We start from the raw sequence: 23067 nt of genomic DNA, 5'->3' as shown, positions 1-23067 counted from the left end.
TCTTGATGATCACTACAAAAGTTTTTTTTTTCTCCTGCTGATAATAGCTCATCTTAATTAATTAGCCTACTTCCACCTTTTCATGTTCTGTATGTATATATATCTCCTAACTATATGTTCCATTCTGTGCATCTGAAGAAGTGGGCTGTAGCCCACGAAAGCTTATGCTCAAATAAATTTGTTAGTCTCTAAGGTGCCACAAGTACTCCTGTTCTTTTTCCTCTCAAAGGAACTCAAACACTTTTCAGACTTTACATATATAAAAAAACATTTTACTCACCACTGAAATGCATCCACTTGTAGATTGGCATTCAGTAACTATAGAAATGAACAGCAACACTTGAGTTTAATTTGAGCAAATGCTCTTTTCTTTTTCTGAAATGCTGCTGGATTTATCTTTCAGAAATGAAATCTTGACTCTGCTTCTTTTTATAGAGTGTTTTCTTTCCTTCCAGTGTAAACGATTGCTCATAATCAATCTCCCAAATGTTAAAAAATATAGCAAGCATGATTACACAAGTAAATATTGAAGCTTTAGATTTCATGACTGTAGTGGAGTCAGTTAAGGCTTGAAACTGCCTCCTGTGGGCTCTTCCCACAGTTAGAGATGGTTTTGCATTGCAAATCTAAATACTTTTCTCTTGTTGTTTAACATTGAGCAGAGTTCTTTCTAATGAATAGTTCTTCTTGGAGAGTGGCCTTGTGGGTGCTCCGCTATAGCTGTCTTGATGCCCTAAAGTGGAGCACCCACAGGGACAACCATCTCAAAGAACCTCAGTTACCGCACAAGGTAATTAACCTTCTCTTCATTACTGAACCAATATTTATTCTTCTTATCTTTAGGGCCCAATCCAACTCCCATCCAAGTAAATGGGAGTCTTTCCATTTACTTTAATGGGAGTTGGATCAGGCCCCTAATGCTGTATTTATTTATTTTGTACTGAATTTATGTATATAACTTCTGAACAGAGGTAGGCACCTGAGAATAAGAACTTGAAGGAAGTAAATAAACTGAAAGATTTTTATTGCATGAGTTTTTCCCTGAATTAATGTGTTATCAACCAAAAAAGCATAAGCAAAGTCTGACATTATATAGGCATTGGAAAAGATATAGGGATGCTAGAATAAAAATTATAACAGCCTTTTGAAGATCACCTAACAGATTAATTACTAGTAAAAACTTGAGCTGTACATCTGCCACAGTGCTTAGATTTTTCTCACAAATAATGAATCATCCCACAGTTTCCCCCAGTCATCAGTGTTTGGTGCCACACTACAGTGTCACCCAGTGGCATATCGCATCATGTTTTTTAGATTTTAAAATAACATGTTTTCTTTGTGCATGTTTCCTGCAGGAATTCCATGTGACTTGAATTTTAATGTAGCTAATAATTAATGTGGACAGTTTTATTTTGTTTTCTACTGATTGAGAAAAATAATTTCAGATTTTTTGGGAAGTCTAAAGCTGCGTGTGGCGAGTTGAATGTGATCTATTATATTGCATATGGAGAGACTCAAGCACACATACATTAAACCTGTTGTTCTAATTTTGATTTTATCTAATCTTGAATTACAGAGTTAAGATGCTTTTTTCCGCTTAATTCATAATCAGTGCTGAGTGTCAGAACAGCTGTTTATGTATGTTTCATGGCAGTCAAAGTAATGTTAGTGACCCTTAAAAGTATATTGTAGACATTTCATATAGGTATTTTTTTATACATTTTTTCCAGGGTACATTTGTTGCTGTTCCGGATTTTAAAAAGGCTTTTTGCATAACTAAAGATTCCTTCACAATGTTGATTGTACTTTTGTGTAACCTTTTTTACATGTAAAGAGAAATTTCATGCTAACCCTTTCTGTTTTGTTTAGGGAACAGCAGTTTTACAGTCTGGAGTCTTACCAGCTCTCCCAGGTAGGAGCCCATTTAGTTGATTGGTTTGCTAAGTACTATTTGCAATCCCAATTTGCCAAAAAGGTGGTGGTGGGGGAGGAGAGAGGCAAATTGAAGGCCAAATCCTGCAGTCTGTAGGATTGTGGACCATGTAAAGACTGTACATTCGGGACTGAGTTTCTTTGCGGGAAAGGATTCCCCCTGCAGTTGGTTATTCTAGTGCAGTCTGTATGATTTACATTTTTATAAAATATATTAAAAACCTGTAGTGTCTTTTAACTGCTGTTCAACACAAGGCATAGGTTCACAAACTTGAAAAAAGTATTTAATTTAGAGGTAAGGTTGCTCAAGTGCATTTCCTACCAATACAATCAATAAGGTCATGGTTAAGGCTCCAGTAGCATCCAGAGTAAACTCAATTCACATGCCTTCCACCCAAACTCATTCATATCCTCAGGCACCCAAAGACTCTTCACCTCCATAACGAGCTTTCTTTCACTGCGCACATAGAACCATTCATAATGTACACATCGAAGTCCTCTAAATAACATTCAGATGCACAGGGCCAGATCCTCAACTAGTGTAAATCAGTACAGCTCCATTGTGGAACTACACTGATTCACAAAAGCTGGAAAAGAAGCTACAAATCTGGCTCACAAGATTAACTATGACCTCAAGTTATTTAGGTAACGACAACGTGTTATGTACTTTGCATGGAAACTATGTCTGTCAGTAAAATATCTTACCCTCCCTAAGGTCTCTGTCTAATTTACCATATTGTTCCAGCACCTTCTCTTTCAGAGAAAGGTATAACACGATCTAATGGCTGGAAGATGAAGCTATACAAATTCAGACTGGAAATAAGGCGTAATTTTTTAAAGGTGAGATAATTAACCATTGGAACAATTTACCAAGGGTGGTGGTGGATTCTCCATCACTAAGTATTTTCAAATCAAGATTGGATGTTTTTCTAAAATATATGTTTTAGGGATTATTTTTGGGGACATTCTATGGCTTGTGTTATACAGAAGGTCAGAGTAGATGATCATAATATTCCCTTTGGGCTTGGAATCTATGAATCATCTCGATCTCTGATAAGATTTCATCTTTATTATCTGAAAAGAGTACAGTCAGTCTGGGGTATATAGCACCCCCATGTTGTCTTCGGTGAAGACAGTTGCAAAGAAGTTGTTTAGCAACTCTGCAACATCCTTATCTTCCTTAACTGCTCCCTTTACTTCCTGGTAGTCCAATGGACCCACTGATTTTGTCCCAGGTTTCCTGCTTCTGATATACATAAAAAAACAAAACAAACAAAAAATTGTGTTTACATATTTGTTTCTCACTTTACACCATCTATCCTTCTTCTAAAGCTTATGAGTAGATTGATTCCAGAATGAACGACTCAAACAGTTTTCTTAGCACCGGAAAGTCTTTCTAATGAAGATCACTTGTTAGTGGAACGATTTGCATTATGTAAGATGTAGGAAATCCATTTAGACCCATATGGCAAGTCTTGTCCTCTGTTACTGCAGTAAAGTCAGTGGAGTTACTCCAGGTTTATACAGGTATAACAGAAAACAGAATTTGGATTACTGCTTCTAATTTTGTCCTCTTTCCTTCTACTACCCAGTCTTCTAATATTTAGTAATGTTACTCTAAAGAAATTAGAGGTCTGCTTTATGATGGAAATGTTTATAAAATAGAAAAAATGAAATTTAAACTAATTAAGGACTAAAATTTAGCAAGGCCTCTCATTTGTAGTTGCAATTTTTAGCTGCAATATTTGGGATGCCATTATTTCAACCTGCAAATGAACTATAGGTTCAAATAATAGCACAAAGACTACTTACTCCTTGATTTTGTGTGCAGAGGAAGTAGTTGTCTAAGTACCAGTATTTGTACCTTCAGTATTTTTGCAGGAGCACAAGATACAGGTGTAAATTGCATCTTCAAAAAGGATCACTTGATTGTGGGAACTTGCACTTTTTATCTGTGGTATATTTTCATCTGGCGAGTATTTGTATCTCTAATTGCCTGATTTGTGCCTGCTGTCAAGTAGGTAGAGGTACGCACACACACAGATTTGTGCTTACAATTAATGTGCAGATTTCCTGGGGGCATGCTGGGCCAGCAAAAGGGAGACCACCCTTCTTGAAAAAATACTTCATACTTTTTGGCTTTTTTATATAGTAAGCACTAGAACATTTTATTTAAGCAAATAGGCATTTTCTTACATTGATGATACTCAGAAGTTATGGAATAATTCCAGTGCATGGCAGGAGGATATAATACCAAGGGCTGGATTGTTACTCTTGTTAGTAGTACCTTACTCCTTGAGTAGTCACATTGAAATGAATGGGGATACTAAGGGCAGGCTACACTATGGGGCTAAGTCAACCTAAGTTATGCAACTCCAGCTATGTGAATAACGTAGCTGGAGTCAATGTACCTTAGGTCAACTTATTGTGGTGTCTACATCGTGCTAGGTTGACGGAAAACTAACCCATCGACTTACCTTACACTTCTCGTTCCATTGGAGTACTGGAGTTGATGGGAGAGCGATCAGCAGTCGATTTAGCGGGTCTTCACTATACCCGCTAAATTGATCCCCGGTGGACTGATCGCCGTGCGTCGATCCCCTGGTAAGTGGAGACAAGCCCTAAGAGTACTACTTAATGTGAGTAATGGTATAACAATCTAGCCCCAAGTAATTTAAAAGTCAAATGACAACTTCAACAGAACAAAAACAATAGTGGAATTATTAATGGGACCATAATATAAATGCATGTAATGAAGCTGGCAAAAGGAAGAGTATGCTGTGGTTTTGCCTCTGAGTATATTTCAACATGTTATCTTTTAGCAAAGAAAATGTAATCATAATGAGAGTATAATGGCTGTATCTACAGGAAATGTTTGCTCATCTAAGCAAAGCAAATCTAATAGTACATTACATAAACCCACTGATGTAGTTCAGAAGTTCAAGATGTTCATGACATGAAGAATTCTGCCATAATTTTAAAAAAGTATACATAAAGAAAAACCTTGTTGGAATTATAATAATTTTTGCAGCAGAGAAAGAGTGTCACCCAACATTATTATAAATGTGCCTCTAAGAGAAATTTCTTTGAAAATTTACAATTTTCTCCCTGTTATCCATCTGAACACAAGGAAAATGGGAAACAGATGCAAAGCTCTCTCGAAATTTACAATTAAATATTCACCTAGTGAGAAAATAGATCTTTCCTTTAAAGGGTGAGAAGATTTGAAAGTCATTGACACAAGCAAAGATGCATGGCAAGAATATTAATTGAAAATGGATCAATATAATTCATCGTCTGACAGAAAGAAGGAGAAATCAGCAAGATAAAGAAAAGTGGTGATTTGAATGTAATTAGTGGGCAAGATAAATAAAGGTCCGAAAATTAAAGAATGGCAAAGGAAGGGAAGGACAGTTTTATAGAAGTCTAAACAATCTTTTTTTTTTAAATTATTCCTTCATCTACCTTTTATTTTCTTAGCCTCCTTTGTGATATCTTCATCTCTACTTTTTTATAACTGCAGCTTTGGAATTTTTTCTTAAATTCTATATAAGAAACCCACACAACTTCTTTCTCGGTGTCTCATCTTTATTAATCTCAGATGTTTCCTTTTAAAGTATTGTCTTTGTATTTGCAGACTCATCAAATGTAACTGAACCTGATGTGTTGCAATGCTTTGGAAAGTAATACTATCCGGATATCTTGCTTCCTTCATCTTTAATCCAGGTCACGTGCTGAAGGTCCCTTGTTATCCAACTGTATTTCAAAGAATTGTACCAGGCTTAGGGAGCCTCATTAGCGCTTCCCCACATTTCTTTATTACATATATTTTTATCTCCGTTTTCATCCCCTGCCTTTCTTTTGCTGGTGCCAAACTAATGACCGTCTCTGACCAGGAGGTTTGAGAAAATCACTTAATTTGAGGTTACTGATCTAATGAATTGGCCAAATAGGCCATGCACACAAAAAGCCATGGTGCAAGATGTACACATTCATGTGTATAATTTGTGTATGTAACTGCATGCACAATTCTGTTACCTGAACATGCAGCAACCCAATTAGTCACATGCCTGTTTCTTTGTGCATCTTAATCCTCAATTTACATAAACAATTGCACTAACTATGCACATAAATACCTTGCACAAATGCAAAGACATCTTTGCAGTGCTATGAAGTTCTCTTTGCTCTATAAAACATTTCTTTTGCTAACCACTTCAGTTTTGAATAAACAACTGGAGTTACATGTTCAGCTACCAGTGGCACGAACACAATAGGTTAAACATTTCTCAGTTAATTGCTAGTGGTTACATATGGTGAACAGTAGATCCATTAGCTTAAAAGAAATGTATTTAATTCTAATAGCAACTCAAACATGCTGTGGAAGAAGTGTTCACAAATATGTCAATGAATAACACTTTTGTTCAAACGTCTTTCAAGAACTGCTACTAAGTGCAAAATAACCTGGTGAGGTGAATAATTTAATTCTGTTTTAAAATCATGTGTTCTATCTGTTGTAAAAACTTTAGCAAGGCTGAGCAGAATGAGGTGGAAGTAGACTCCCTGGAAAACTTGGTTCTGCTGGATTTGCAGGACTAAGATATCCTGAACTCCCTTATGGCATTGTGATAGTATCCATGGGAGGGGGCAGAATGGAGCTGTTCCCTGTAGGTACATGTGTGCTCAAGTAAGCAAGATGCCTCCAGGAGCCAGTAGTGCGGCCATAGAACCAACTTGGAAGAAGGAGCAGCATAAAGTCCCTTCTGATTAGGGCAAGCTCTGCTGGCAAGTGCTGAAAAGGACAGGCCAATATTCCCTCCACCTCCCCATCTTTTGCAACAACTAGTACAAGTGGTGACTCTAGCCTTGCATAGGATCTATGTATTGGGACAAAGTTGTGGTGGCCTCACAATTGCTGCCACCACTTTTTACACTCATAGGAGTTGGACAGAATTTTGCCTTCAAATCAGGAACTTAATTAGAACTGTAGCAGATAATCCCCCCTAAAGCAGTGAATCTGAATATAATTAGGCTTCATCATCATTAAAACTTTTCCATTTCTTCTGTGTGCAGTTCCCTTTTTTCATCTTTCCAATGATCAGTGTAATCTGCCTCACTACAGAGCTTTCTCCACATGACAACTCCTTTGCTTGTTATATAAAAGCTGCATAAAGCTTAACTTGGAAATGTTCTGGAGGATGAATAAGGGAATAAAGGCAAAACAGTGCCATGGAATGGAATGCACTGAAATGTCAGGATGCTAATTATGAACATGGTATCTTGGTTAAATTGTTCTTATGTAGATAAAGAATGGAAGAGAGAAACCCAAGACAGCTTAAAATGACGTATATAACAGAGAGGGAATGAGTGCTGAAATTAAACCAAACTAGCTGGTAATTTAGCTCTTATGAAGAAGAAGAAAAAGAAAGAAGAGGCTTTTTAGGAGCACATCTCTTTTACTGCAGAACTGTTCAGCCTCGTTCCCCTCTCTTGAAGCTAGTTACTGGTGTACCTTCATTGATTTCAGAGGGGTTTTTCCTGACTTAGATCACTGCAAGAGAAGAATCTGCCCCATGGTGACTTGGTGGCCACTGACAAAGCTGAAGGTAATTTATAATTCACAAAAGCATGGCAGGAAATTTATCCCCCATCCTACAGTAGATACAGTAGATTGTAATATTTTATTGGACCATGTAGCGGGGTGGTCACCCGCTCCTGCCCTGAAGGGCTTGAAAGCAGCCCTGGAGAGGGCTGCAGCTCTGAAACCTGGGCTGATTGGGGAAGTAGCCACAGCTGGGCCACGCCCCAATCAGGCCACAGCTGGCCTTTATAAGAGGGCAGTGGACCAGGAGCCCAGACTCCTCTCTCTGCTTTCAGAGAGAGAAGGGCCTGGCTGCTGGGAAGCTCAGGGTACCTAGAGTAAGGCAGGGCTGGGGAAAGGCCAGAGGGGCTGGGGAGCTCCAGGCTGCAGGGCCTTGTCCAAGGCCCCATAGAGGTACTGGGTTGCAGAGAAAGGCAGCAGGTCCAAACCTCGCCTTGCCAGTGATGAGTGGCTAACACTGCAATGTGCCCCGGGGAACAGGGGCTAGTTGGTGAGTGGCAGTAGCCTTACACTGAGGGAAAGTGGGAATAGGGGGTTGGGGTTCCCCCAGGGTGGGAAGACCCTGAGTTTGAGGGGTTACTGCCAGAGGGGCAGCATCCCAGATAAAGGGGAACTGGGGTCCCGTGAGGGACACGGGAGCTACCAGAAAGGCGGATCACCGGCTTGTAGAGGGCACTCCGGAAGCAGGACGAGCTAATTCCCGACAGAGACCACCAGGAGGTGCCACAGGGGTGAGTCCACACGCTTACAGACCAAAAAAGGATTATATTTTGAACATTGTCCACAGTTAATATGTTATCCTTGGCAGTGATAGAGATTTTAATGTAGCAGAGTTTTTATGATGAGAAATTGATTAATAATAAATAATCTTCTGTCATATGACTTTCTCTTGCTTGACTGTACCGAATCTTATGCGAACACAATTAAAATTCCTTTAGAAAAAAGAAATGAGCTCAGAAAAAGTGTAGATAAACTGATACAGAATTTTAATCAGTTTATATATTTTATTTAAGGGCTAAATCTTGGCCTGAGTGCACATCTGAATAATGGGATCTGTGTTGGGGCGAGAAGGGAACACTTCTAACACCATGGACACTTGCTGAATCACTCAGTGGCTGCTATTTCATCTTCAGAGTGGAAGTAGAGCCCATAGTTCCTAATCCCTGCTCCATGGGAGTCAAAGGGCGGTGGAGCTGTGACTACACAGATAAGCTGCTCTAGTAGTCTCCTACCTCTATTCCCCGCCTGCCCCAGCTCCCCTAGTGCTGAGATGCAGGGAGCCTGCAGATCTCAACTCTGTGGTGCAGACTCTTGTGTGCCAGCATGGTGTGGGCGCCAGGGTTTTGCCTTTAAGGAAATCCATTCTCATGACCTACATCCTCAGCCTACACAGATCCTGGACTTGGGGTGCATCAACATTTTTACAGCAGACGCATCTAATGCACTTTTAAAAATACATATGTCAAATAGTGCACCTAAAGAGAGGCACCTGAGATAGGAAACAATGAAAATGCCAGCCTTAACGCCTTCCAAGGACTGAAGGATTGGACCCGAGAGGGTTAATCAGCATGGGGAATTTTCTATTCTTTATATATGATAGAGACCCCTGCCTGGCTTTTCCTGGCACCACAAAGCACCATAAACTGTTTAGATCAGTGGTTCTCAAACTGAGGTTGCCGCTTGTTCAGGGAAAGCCCCTGGCAGGCTGGGCCAGTTTGTTTACCTGCCGTGTCCGCAGGTTCAGCTGATCGCAGCTCCCACTGGCCGCGGTTTGCCGCTCCAGGACAATGGGGGCCGCAGGAAGGGCGGCCAGCATGTCCCTCGGCCTGCGCCACTTCCCGCAGCCCCCATTGGCCTGGGATCACGAACTGCGGCCAGTGGGAGCCGTGATCAGCCGAACCTGTGGACGCGGCAGGTAAACAAATCGGCCCATCCCGCCAGGGGCTTTCCCTGAACAAGCAGCGGCCCTAGTTTGAGAACCACTGGTTTAGACAATATCATGATTATGGGGTGCCCTTGAAAATGTGTACGGTTTTGAAAGATTCTATCCTATCCGGAGAAATTCCCCATTGTAAAGATGGGGAATATTTCAGAGTATGGCAAGATCACTTTAGAAACAGTATAAATGTTTGCAGATGTCCACGGATTTGTGTGCCATAGATACACACCCAAAGTTTCCCCCTATCCTCAGACAGTCACAATGGCACAGTGCTTTGGATGCTCTATTATGTAGGGTAACATATCTCTTCAAAGAAAGAGATGAGAGAGTTTTCATCTAATTCAGTGATGTGCTGAGCAGATTTAGGTGCCTCATCTAGTTTTAATGCAGCAAGAAACACAACTTTATCTTGGAACTTAAACTATTTTCCTTTTCTGTAGGTTATGACTTTTCCAGACAATCAGGCAGTCTAGACATTCAGACCTTGTTGCCTACATTCTGAATGCAAACAAGGAGCTTGTGCACATAAACGCTTGTTTAGCATGTGCACATTCCTATTCAGTGGCCATCACACAGGTGGCAAAGTTGGAAAATTTAACTTGTAAGGCTCAGTTTATAATATTTGTATTTAAACCTCCATAATCTCTCATTTGTTTTTTGAGATTTTTATGCATTATCTACTTAAGTGCATACACAGCAAAACGTTCTGCCTATTAACGAGTCGCATAAAGGACTGACTACTGACATGAAGCTACAAAGCAGGCCAGCCAGCCATTTCAAATGTTGATTCTTTTTGTCATAGCTGTAGGAGCTATATGAGTGCAATTCTATGGATAGAATGTATGTGGACTTGATTTTCACAAGAAAAATGCCTTGGAAGGGTACCCGTTCTTTGTTCCATATTGAAAATTTTTTTTCCTCTTAGCATGAAAAGCAAAATGTAAACAGTTTTCTAAATGAGCTAATGCATTTGAACACAAGGCATGGCAGAGTCAGCCACACTGAAAATGGACAGCACCAAGAACTGTAAAAAAAACAAAACAAACACCTCATATGAAGTCGCTTGACAGAAGAGCTTGGTGGTGGAAAGGGAATGACTGTCATGGAGATGGCTGCTCCAAATTCTTGAAAATTTACCTTGTCAACCAGCTCCTCTGATTTGCTGCATTATGTATCCTTGTGTCCATAGAACAGGACATACCATATGTGCGGTTCTAAAGAAGCAGGAAGACATCACATCCTGTCTCAATAGACAATGTATTTATTTTAATGTTCTCCATTAGCACAAGTAGATGTAATATGGAGTTCAAAGCCTCATGAAAAGAGTCCATATGAAATTCCACAACATATGTACATCGGTCACCAGATTAAACCCAGTGGGTAACATCAGCCTGACCATAAATGGATTCAAATATTTCATTTTAATTGTTTATTTTCTCTTTTTGGTTCTTTTGTACAAATGTCAGGACAAAGTCTCTTCTTCCACAACTCATAGAATGTTGCTTAAAAGTCCACCTGCTCTGCTGGATGATTCCTATTGAATTGCACTGAGTTCCTGATTAAACTCACTCAGCTCAGTTTTGTGATGAAGAGGAAAATGAAACTAATTAATTACACTGCAGTTAAGAAACATCTGTGTCTGTCTCTCCTAAAAAGTTGAAACTGTTATTTGCATAAAATTTATTACAATGTCTTAAAAGATGCACAGCGAATCACATTATAGCCTCTGGGAAGCTAGGGGAGGAAAAAGAAAACCAATCGCCATGAAAACATAGCTGGTCATTCCCAGGAGGCCAGATTGTGAAACCCTTTTTCACTCTAAGGAATATTTAGTCACGTGAGTATTTCCATTGAAACCAATGTGACTGAGTGAATAAGTGCTCAACAGGGTGTATAAGAGCTCTATAATCTGGCCCCATGTGAGGTGTTCTTTGTTTTTTTTTTAAATCCAGTTCCTCAGTATTAGATACTTTTTAAAATGTGTGTTGTGTCCTCTGGTTATAGAGTACATACATTTCGTGTGCACAGGTACCCAGCTCGACAAAAATCTCAGCATTACAATACTTGTAAAGTATTTGTTTACTACCCTTTGATCTGTATTCATATTTGACTTGCATCATCTTTGTGTTGCTTCGATTTAGCATGATTCCGTGGTTATTCAGCTTTGTTTGACAGTTGAATATTGAGAGCCTTGTTTGTTTTATATAATTTCTTCACGGTGAGGGTAAGATACGTTTGGCTATTTTTAAACTGTGTCTCAGAAACTCAGAGGCTCACCTCTTCAAGGAATCTTCATAATTTTAGAAGGTGATGATAATTCTACACCAGGTACCAAATGCAGGCTCCTTCTGCCAAACTGCACATAGTGCAGCTGTTCTGTCACCAGTAGTGTGGTCTTAAAAAAAATACAATAAAGGGCATAGTCCTCCGCCCTTACTTAAACTGAGCAGTGCTTACACACACAACTAGCCCCACTGGGATTATTTGTGTCAGTGCAACTCGTCATGAGTAATGGTGTCCACAATGAAAACTGTAAAGAAAACAGGCTCTGTTCCAAATTGCCTAAATAGATGTCATAATAACAGACTTAACAGGTTATATAACTTGGAAAGTGGTATAAATCTGATGTATATTTGTACATTAGCACCATAATTAGCAATTCTGGATTGATGGAGAGATGGTCTGGATAATCTACTTTTCTTATTATCTCAGACTTCTGTGATTAAATAAGACAGTAAAACTCTGAACAATATTTCATCGGAGCAAGCGAGGGCTGGATCTAAACCCACAGAAGTCAAAACCTGTCCCTTCCCTCCTCTGTTTGTTGCTTATTCATCGCATCATGCCTACAATTGGATTGTTTTGGATCAGGTCTGATGAGTCATTAATTACAGCACCAAGTTTTGTGGCTAAACTATTCCAAAGACACCGTTAGGGTTGCAGCAGCAGCAATTCACAACTCTGGGTGTGATTCTGTCCCTCTGACCCATTCTGAGTAGTACCTTACTCTATAAGTAGGCCCATTGATTGCGTGAGTAAGGATGGCAATTTCTGGCCCGTGGAAACTTTTTGGAGGGGTTCTTTGTTCCAAAGAAACGACACAGAAGAACTAATTTATATAACAATTACAAGATGAGGATTTCAATGAACTGAAAAAGGAAGCTATTAGAACAAAGACCTCCCATGACAAAAGCAATCTTGTGTTTCTTACCAATTATTTTTTTTCCAGAGTAATTTATTTGGAAACATTGACTGTGAATGCATGGGCACAGCAGACAGTTAATACTAACGAAGATATTTATCATTAATGTGCAGATTTCTCTTAAAAACAGGTGCTTCTTCTGTCATGGCAGCTTCTGGATCTCTGAAAGTACATAAAGGGCACACTCTGCAAGCTGGTAAGTATAATGAGTTAAGTTCTCTGTGTGTGTGTGTACATAAAAGTGTGTAACTTTTCCCTTAAAACAAATGATTTTTAAAAGTGATATTTAACAGTGATATTTTCTGATATGATCCGTATTATGGCTTATTTTTCCATTCAATTTGCAGATGAATTAATATTTTGTTAGAAACAGCATTGACAGGTGGGATAAGTTTAGAAAAGGCAGTGACAGGTGGGATGTGTGCCAAAGCGCAGGCACTAATCCTATTCATGTCAGTGAAATGCTGCCAATATTTTAACAAGGGGCTCCCACAAACATTTTCCACCTTAGCCTGTGATAGATCCTATATGCTGGCAGTGAGGGCCATTTAAAATATACGTTCCTGTAAAAATGAAGGAGGGAGGAGACAAAACAAGGGCAAACAAGCACATTAAGCTGGAATATTTGTAGATGAAAACCTAATGCAAGTATATTGATAGTATAGTATAGCCTTCCTATTGCATAGTTTTGAATGGGAGAGTGTGTGAAGATTCTGTAGAGGGAGCTGGGGGTATTCTCCCTGGGGTATGTTTTGAAAACACTTGTGATGTGGTGCAACGTGGTCCATTCCAAAGATGACAAATTTCCTGTTCGCAAGCAGAATCATCTTCTTCAAATTTCCTGTTAAGCAATTTCCAGGGAAGAGGCGAACTCCATCCCAGGGAGGGAAATCATCCTGCCATTCTGGTGGTGGAACTTTAACGAGGGCCTTCCAGGAGCTCCCAAGATCAACCTCCCACCCCTCACTGAATCATACACTCAAGGCTCGATATTGCAGTTTATGGCAAAACTCACATTTACGTTAACAGCTGTCACTTGAGAACTTTTAAAACTGTTAATGCTTATTTCCTTGCAGTTGTTGTCATTAGAAAATATGAATTTTTGGCCTGTATTTAGCCTGTATTTAGCTCTTCAGTTGTTTTTTAGCATCGTTATTTAGATTGTGCCTAGAAACTGAAAGAAAGCAATTGTGTACTTTTATCACCATCCAATTTACTAGCTACAATGGGACCAAATATGTTGGAAATTTTTCAATGTTTTAGGTCCTACAGGTGGTTTTGGGTTCATGGCACCACCTGCAGAACTTGGAACTTCTACTGGCCCTGAAGAACCAGGTGAGTAAACAGAACTTCAACCAATTACATCAAAAGATAGTAAATTCACTTAAATATATCTACACTTTAAAGAAGAATTCTTCTGTCTACCTAGCTATCACCTTTGAGGAGGGTGGTTTTACTACAGTGACAGAAAAACCCTTTCCATCACTTTAGTAAGTGTCTACACTAGAGCAGCGTAGCTGTGGCTGATCCACTGTAACGTTTGTAGTATAGACACAAACTGAGGGTGGTGTCTGTTATATTTCATGGCATACAAACAAAAGTTAGATAAAAATGTAAAATACTCTTGCTGGAATGTTGGAACATATACTTTCTTATAATTCAGAATGATAACATACAAGAACCCCAAAACACAGAGCAACAAAGCAGACTGCTCCCTAAAACAGAGAAGCGCAGTTCATCCTTCCTTACTGTAGGCCAGGGATTGGCAACCTTTGGCACACGGCCTGCCAGAGTAATTGATAGATCACAATTTTCATTACACCACAGTGTCTGTAAAGGGATCAGAAACATGCTAACAGCAAGAGAAAAGTTTATGCCAAAATACTGCCCAGAAGTCTCAGTAAAGCATATCATTCCCACCCATGCCCCCAAAACCATCCCATCTTCCTCCTTTCCATGTGATTGTTGACTACACCATCCTTCCTGTCCCCATAGCTTGCAATCTCAGGCCTGGTCTACACTAAGAATGGGGGTCGAACTAGGGTACGCAAATTCAGCTACGTGAATAGGCGCGCTAGAATTCTACCCCCACTAGTTGAACTACGCACGCCCAGACGCCGCGCGGAACGAACTCCCTCCAGCCCAAGGTCGACTCTGCTGCTGCTGCGGTGGAGTGTGAGGTTCGAACTTCGAAGCTTCTTCTTGTCGTTGAACTATCGCTCGCGCCTATCAGAGGCGATAGTTCGGAACGAAATTCACGTCCGCCGCGGTAGCGCTAAGTAGTGTAGACTTGTTGCAGAATCTCTTTCTCTTTCTCTCACATCAAGGCAATTGCCAAATCTTGCCAGTTTTTCTCCCACAATATCTCCAGAATTCAAATGTTCCTTATGGTCTATTCATGTCCAACATATAGCTCCCACCTTGACTACTTGAAACTCCTATTACTTAGCCCCCTCATCTTCTACCTCCAGTTAATCCAGAAAGCTGCTACCAAAATAATCTTCCTTTCCTGTTGTCTGATCATGCACCCCACTTTCTAAAATCTCTCTGCTGTTTTCTTCTCTTCATATATATTATCACTTTTTGACCCAAGTGTTTAACCAATTTTCAAGATCAGATTTGGTTTTGTTAGGAGGAGAAAATGGTGATGAAAGCAGGTATTTCTTTGATGCAATCCTGTTTATTTACGAATAATGTACTAAGTCAAGTTTACTGAACACAGTAGAAATCCAATAATAGGAGACAGTTTCTTTGCTCACAGTTATAAGCCTCTTTCAGCCAGTCGTTTACCCTCAAGCTCTCTCTTTAGCGTTTTTCTCAGGGTTACAATACCAGTGTTTCTCTGGCTGTGTCTGGGGCTTCAATCATCTTTCTCTGTGCTTTTCTGCTGCTTCTCGTGCACACAGCTCCACCAATTAATGTCCCAGACCCTGCATTGGTGGTATCACTTTCTGTAGAACCCCTTGGGCCACCTAGTTCAGCTTCTACTCCAGGTGGGTCATGTACCTGTGCTTTGGATGTGGCTTCTACTGTTTTAGCTATTTGGTTCCATGAAGGAGCTTGATTGTTACATTTATTCTAAATGAAGTTCAGTGGTTAGTTACACCAACCAGCTTCAATGAGGTTTTCTCCAACCTTCCAACATAACATATTTATGAACAGTTCAAGATTCTCCTCAGCCCCAACCTGATCAGGTCCACAGTTACATACATTAATTCTTTAGGGTGAAGACCTGTTGTGTCTTTTTTCTGCTGAGCATTTCTGTATAGAATATTTGAAGGAAATGTTTGCTCTTATTAAATGGATTATTAGTAGTTATGAACTTCAGTCATAATTGTATGTTAATTTTTTTAGGAGGGGCAGTAGGTTATTCAACAGATCTACCTGTATCTGATCGACCCCACAGTGAGACAACAACTTATGTTAATATTCCTGTCAGTCCTACATCGAAGAAACAGCTCCACTACATGGAACTGGAGCTTCAAGAACCTAGCACAGGCATAAGAGGTAAGGGCCTTTAAGTGGGACATTACTACTACTAAACGCTAACAAATGTAAACTGTGTGTGCATCCAGAGGGAGGTCCTGTATTCATGGCCGCCAGCTGCTGGTGCTGGGGTCTGCCTGCAATTGTCAACATTTAGAAACATTTTATTAGGGACACCTGTCCTGCTAAGCTGGGACTCTGGAGGCTGCTATGTCTCCAGCCCTTGAAGGGTTGTGCTTGCCTTTTATTTAATTTTTAGGTTTTATATAGCACACAATTGTCAAAAGCCCTCTGGGGGTTAGGTCAGTGGTGTCCTCTCCATTATACAGATGTGGAAAGTGAGTCACATAGGCCCAGATCCACAAAGGTATTAACCACCATTGATTTAAATGGAAATTAGCAGCTAAATACCTTTGTGGATCTGGGCCAGAGAGCCTAAGCCACGTTTTTCAAATGTAGGTGTATAAAGTTAACCAACTAAGCCCATATTTAGGCACCTACATAAAAGTAACCTTATTTTCAGATGCACTGAGGACCTATGGCTCCCTAGGGCTACAGAGGCTCATCACCCCTGGATTTAGATGTCTCTGGCAGGCAAAAAAGCCACACCCATAACATTCATAAAACAGAAAAAAGCGAACCCTATCAGGAATACCTCCTCAATGCGCCAAACCAGGCCGCACAGAGCCTCCACAGTCCTTTGTCTAGAAACTAGTGTTGATGCTTCTCAGAGATGCAAGCCCCAAAAAGGCCCTACTAAGCTTTTGTGCCTACTTGATTCTAGGCTGCTCTGGTATCTAGCACTGTCCTGGCCTAATTTAGGTAGCTCAGGGTCCACTGCACTCCTCTCCTGCCACACACAGATTCCTCTGCTGCAGTGATGTTGGTAGGGCCTCCCAGAGTAGTGGGTATTGGCATTAGGGTGCCATTAAGATGAATGGGACTTCAGCCCTTTCAGAGCAAATGTTTCAGGCTGTCTGCAGACTCAGGCAGATATCATTTCATTGCTTGTACTTGATTCATAGTTTCAAGGTTTTCTTCACGTCTGAGGTTTAGAGACTTATAACAAAAGCTAAGAACCTGATGTAATTTCATGACTCCAGGAACTGGGGCCCTAGGCATGGACCCTATAGGACTTGGTTCTGCAAGATTCTGAATACTCTGGTATGATCCATAAGAATATCCATACTAGGTCAGACAAATGGTCCATCTAGCCCAGTATCCTGTCTTCTGACAGTGACCTGTGCCAGATGTTTCAGAGGGAATGAACAGAACAGGGCAATTTATTGAGTGATCCATCCCCTGTCACCCAGTCTCAGCTTCTGGCAATCAGATGTTTAGGGACACCCAGAGCATGGGGCTGCATCCCTGACCAGCTTGGCTAATAGCTGTTGATGGACCTATCCTCCATGAATTTACCTCATTATTTTTTGAACCCAGTTATACCTTTTGCCTTCATAGCATCCCCTGACAGTGAGTTACACAGGTTGATTGTGCGTTGTGTGAAGAAGTACTTCCTTATGTTTTAAACCTGCTGCCTATTTATTTCATTATGTGATCCCTGGTTATTGCATTAGGTGAAAGGGTAAATAACACTTCTCTATTTATTTTCTCCACACCATTCATGATTTTATAACCTCAGTTGTCTCTTTTCTAAGCTAAACAGACCCAGTCATTTTAATCGCTTCTCATGTGGAAGTTCTTCCATACCCCTAATCATTTTTGTTGCCTTTCTCTGTACTTTTACCAATTCTAATCTCCAGCAAAGCACTTGAGTATGTGCTTAATTTTAAATTCATGTCTAGTCCCATTGACCAGTGGGATTACTCACATGCTTAAAAGTAAGCACGTGCTTAAATGCTTTGCTAGCTCAGAGGACCATATACCTTAATCTGGCTCTGGCTACTCAGACCCTTGCAGGATTAACCCTTTGGCACCTGAGAATAAATCACAAACACCATACATGGAGATTTGGAAGAGTAATTCCCCATTCAGATAAATTCCAGTGAGAATTTTGCATGTAATTCCTTGTACTCAGGACTGACAGTTTTCCCTATAAGATCTTCAAGTATTGAATTTTTAAGCAATTTTGGGTATGCGTGTTTTAAATCTAATTTCGATTAAACAAGTTTATAACTTTTAAGTGTTTCCACTGTTTCTCTATGCCTATCTAAGGTACTAATCTGGCCCCTATCACTGTGTAGTATCTGAGCACCTCACAATCATGAATGTAGTCGTCTTCACAACTCCACTGTGAGGTGCTATTACTGCCATTTGGGGATGGGGAAATGAGGCCCAGAGGTCTAGATCTACAAAAGGACTTAGGCCCAAATCCTCAAAGGTATTTAACTCCCATTGAAATCAGGATCTGGCTTTCCATCCTTTAACTACCCTGCCACACAGTGGATAACTCAGCCCTGAGTGATGTGCCCAGGCTCCATTTACAATGAATGGGGAGAGTTCAGTGCCTAAGAATGGGATTCACAGAAGCCAGCACTCTGAGTAAGGAGCTGGCTAAAGTAGCCAGTAAGAAATGCTGAGGAGAGAGGCATTGCCTAAAGCTCCACCCCAAAAAGCTAGTTAAAAACCTAACTCTGGGAGGTGTCTGTCTCCACTTGAGACTCTCAGCTATGAGCGCTTTCCTGAAGTTAGGTGCCTAAAGTCAGATCAACCCTTTCTTGGAAATAAACAAAGGGGAGGTGACTCTCACTTGTGCCCAATGCTAGAGCACTCACCTGGGATATGGGAGACCCAGGTCCAAATCCCCACCCTGTCTGATTTAGAGCAGTGGCTTAAAGATGGGTCTCCTACCTCCCATGTAAGTTCCCTAACCACCAGGCTGTTGGGTATTCAGAAGTGGCTCATTCTCAATCTCTCCTGTTGATGCTGTTCAGCTTTGTATAAATAAAATATGAATTGAAGCAGGGACTGGAACCTGGGGTCATTCCTCCCAGATGAGTGCCCTAACCACCAGACTATAGAGCTGTTCTTGCTCTCTGCTTACTTAGCCATCTAAGCCCCTGTGAGTCAGGGAGCTGCTCCATGCCAGCTGGCGGAGGACACACCATTCCATAACAACAGGCCTGACACACTCATTGCTCCAACAATGTTGTCATAATCTGTATCTAAAAGGTGTCAGGTAAGGTATCGTATGCAAACCGGTAACACTCTGGTCATTAAGATTATTGTGTGATGTATGTATGGGTGGTGCATAAACAATTAAAAGATGTGGTTTGCCTGGTTTGTTTATGCAACAAACTCTCCCTTCCATATGATTGAGAATCCACTCTTCATTAATATGGTTCAGTCATTAAGTCCAGGATACAGTCCACCCAACAGAGCAGGTGTCTTAGGCAAATTGCTAGATAAAGTATATGAAAGAGAAATTGAGCAGTGTGCAAAAGGTCTACTGGGTGAAAGTGTTAACCTGAGTCTTGATGGGTGGAGCAATGTCAACAATGATCCTGTTGTATGTGCTTTTATGACAACAGAAGAAGGGAATGTCTTACAGAAACAATTGATACATCAGGAAATGCACACACAGCAGAATACTTACAAGAAGTAGCAGTGAAAGCTATAATAAACTGGGGAAAAAAATTCAAATGTCTAGTATGCAGCTTGGTCACAGACAATGCTGCAAATATATCCAAGATGAGAAGAAATTATTTAGAAGAGAATGAAGAGTGTCCCAAACTAATAACATACAGTTGCAGTGTTCATTTGATGCACCTCCTAGCCAAAGACTTCAGTGTTCCAGAAATAAAGGCTAATGTTGTTGAAATTGCAAAATATTTCCGTAACAGCCACTTTGCAGCAGCTGCTTTGAAAAAAGTGGGAGGAACCAAGCTTAACTCTCCTACAAGACGTGTGATGGAACTCAGCAGTGGACTGTTTTGAGCACTATATCAAGAACTGGCCTAATCTGATGACAGTTTGTGAACAAAATCGTGAAAAAATAGATGGCACTGTCACAGCCAAAGTGCTCAACGTTGGGCTTAAGAGAAATGTTGAACACATGCTGAGTACCCTGAAGCTTATTTCTGTAGCCTTGAACAAAGTGCAGGGAAATAGCTGTTTTATTGCTGATGCTGTTGAAATTTAGAAGGAACTGAGTGAGATCTTAAAAAGAGAAATATACAATGACAGAGTTAAATTACAGGCATTAAAAAAACAAATGGGACAAGCACTATCTCCAGCTCATTTTCTTACAAATATTTTCAATACTTGGTACCAGGGTCAAACCTTAACAACTGAAGAAGAGGAGTTGACTATGACATGGACATCCAGCAATCATCCCTCCATAATAAACTTCAGATCTAAGGGTGAACCATTCAAGAAATATGTTTGTTGATCATTTAAAGAAAGTCACACCAGTGAACAGGTGGAAGTCACTTAAGCTTGGAAGTCACTTGGATTCAGAGACTGTTGAAGTGGTGATCTCACTTTTAACAGCAGTAGCTTCTTCTGCTGGTGTAGAAAGAATATTTTCTTCCTTTGGACTAATTAATTCCAAATTGAGAAATTGTTTAGGACTTGAAAAAGCAGGAAAGCTTGTTTTTCTTTTCCAGATTATGAACAAACAGGAAAATGAAGGTGAAGTCGATGGAATTAGCTGCAGAAGCCAATATTTAAAGTTTCTCATGTTGACCTGGCTGACATAGTCGATTTAATTTGTTTTTGTTTTAAAAAATATTTCATGTAACTATTTTAGTTAAAAACAGTTTTAACTAAAATGAACCTGATTTTATATTTAATGTTTAACTAAATTCAAAAATTCATATGCTTGTTTTGTTAAAATATTATATGTTTGCTGTTGAAGAAAAAAATCCAGAATACATAACGTTGTTTTTAGTTATATAAAACAATTTAAATGTCTGTCTGGTGATATTCACCTCTTAATACAGCATAGCAAGAAAATCCTCCAAATATTAATGATTAACCTGTTGAACTGGAGATAGTTCACCTCCCAATGACTTCATAAATCTCTGCTTCATTTGCCTTTGGTAAATGAAATAACCAAACAATCATTCATTTTCTGATATAGCTGTAAAACTAATCTGAAAAGTTTGCAAAATAAATCACTTTAAAAATGTATAGTGTACCTTCTAAAAATGAAACCTACATCTATCTCTGAGTTGTGAAGAATGCACTTTTATATAGAAATCCATGGTTAAATCTAGTCTTCCTGACTAGTGATTTTAAATCATTTATTTAAATAAATTTGATTTAAATCAACTCCACCCTGGTTGAAATCAAGTTTTAGCCACCAGAAAGCACGTTTTGTTTTATTTATAACCATGTTTGTCTTCAATTCTTACATATTATCACTTAAATATCTGTTAGTTTATAATAAAACCAGAATAAGTTTATTATTAAACCATCTCAGTGCTGTGTGTTAAACTGAAGGGTGAAGTCCTCAGCTAAACTAACAGGCTGGTGTGGGCTCTGTCTCTTTGGAGACAGTAAACCTAATAACTTCTGAGAGTATCTAGTAAGAGGGGTTGGACACTTGGGGGGAGACGGTTTTGGGGAGATGTGGGACTGGAAGGGCTGCTGGTGTCAGGGAACTGAGCCAAAACTGCACAGCACATGGTTACAGGGCAGGCAGTGACACAACCCCTTACTGGTCTGGGTGAAGTCCCAAAGCCCCTCTCCTCTCCCTGCCATTTCACTTTTGGCTAGCTGAGGCGGCTCCCCACTCAGCTTGTTGGCTCTGAAATATCCCTTCCTTAGGGGCTTAGCTGTCTCCATGCACAGGGGACAGCTACAGGGAGTTTAGATTACGTGGAGTCACCCAACTCAGGATTGAAAATTCCACGCGGTGGCCGGCTGTCTGTGGTGAGGCATTGCTCCCCTCAGTCAAGCGACATCTAAATCCTTTAGAAAATCTGTTTCTAAGTGACTTCCCAACATCACAGAGGAAGTCTGTGGTGGACAGGAATTGAACCCAGACCTTCCACAGTGGTGTATTAACCTCTGGACCAGCCGTTCCCAGGAATACATGATATTATAGTCAACAGTACAGCTGTATGTTTTTTTTTCCAGGGGGTGGATCAACCAAATATGCACAGATTGACATTGCAGCCACGGAGACAGCCCACAAAGTGGGAACTCAGCACGCTCAATGCCGCGAGGAACGCCTGCAGGAACTTGAACACAAGAAGAAAGGGTCCCAGGAGTGATCTGTTTGGGAAAGAACATTTTGCTTACTGTAACTTGGTACTAATTTAAATTTCAAATGATTCACATATTTATTATTTAAAATATACTCTTATAAAAGCTGCCCTTGTTTATCATATTTATACCAGACTCATTCCAATATTCTAATTCCTAATTGGAAAACTGGTAGCATGGTGTGTGTGTTAAGCTTTGAGTGTAATGTCCAGAACTTCTCTTCTTTTTCCATATACAGTATATGTAAGTTACTGTTTTCTTTTTCTATAACTCAATAATCCTGGAAGAACGTGGTGCTGTATCTCAATGATTACTGATCTGAGGCATGTATTTAAAGAATTTGAATGTGTAAATAAGGATGTATGTTTGTGGGTGGGTGTGTTTGCATACAGTATTGATCTGTGCAAATAGACATATGTATACATACATGTGAGTACATAAAAACATATTCAGATATTAAGTATCTTTCTTAAATACCAAAGAGAAAATTCAGAGTTTCAAACCTGTTTCTACTGGCATATTTTTGTCCAAATACAGGCTCACTTATGCACATGCTTAACTTTACACAGGTGCATAGTCCTATTGAAGTCAATGAGTCTACTCCTGTGCATCAAGTTATGCATATGTGTAAGTGTTTGCAGTGTCACGCCATATTTATGACTGTTTAGTTGTACCTGCAAATCAGAGATTTGAGGCCAACATTTCCAAAATCCACTCTTTTTAGGTGCTTTGGTT

At 40.0% G+C, this 23067-nt stretch overlaps 1 protein-coding gene across 1 annotated transcript in view; it reads left to right on the top strand.

Moving 5' to 3' along the window:
- The window catches only part of DOK7 (docking protein 7), a 91087-nt gene extending 68390 nt beyond the window's left edge, over positions 1–22697 (top strand). The window contains exons 8-12 of the mRNA XM_039542670.1: positions 1870–1912; positions 12803–12868; positions 13936–14007; positions 16027–16179; positions 22204–22697. Coding sequence (XP_039398604.1) covers positions 1870–1912; positions 12803–12868; positions 13936–14007; positions 16027–16179; positions 22204–22340 — 471 coding nt within the window. The 3' untranslated portion in view covers positions 22341–22697. The remainder of the gene's footprint in view (positions 1–1869; positions 1913–12802; positions 12869–13935; positions 14008–16026; positions 16180–22203) is intronic.
- Positions 22698–23067: the final 370 nt, after the last annotated feature.

Source organism: Mauremys reevesii, linkage group 5 (genome assembly GCF_016161935.1).
Source record: "Mauremys reevesii isolate NIE-2019 linkage group 5, ASM1616193v1, whole genome shotgun sequence".
Classification (NCBI taxonomy): Eukaryota; Metazoa; Chordata; order Testudines; family Geoemydidae; genus Mauremys; species Mauremys reevesii.
Note: the sequence above shows the minus strand (reverse complement) of the source record. Positions and strands in the feature narration are given on the sequence as shown.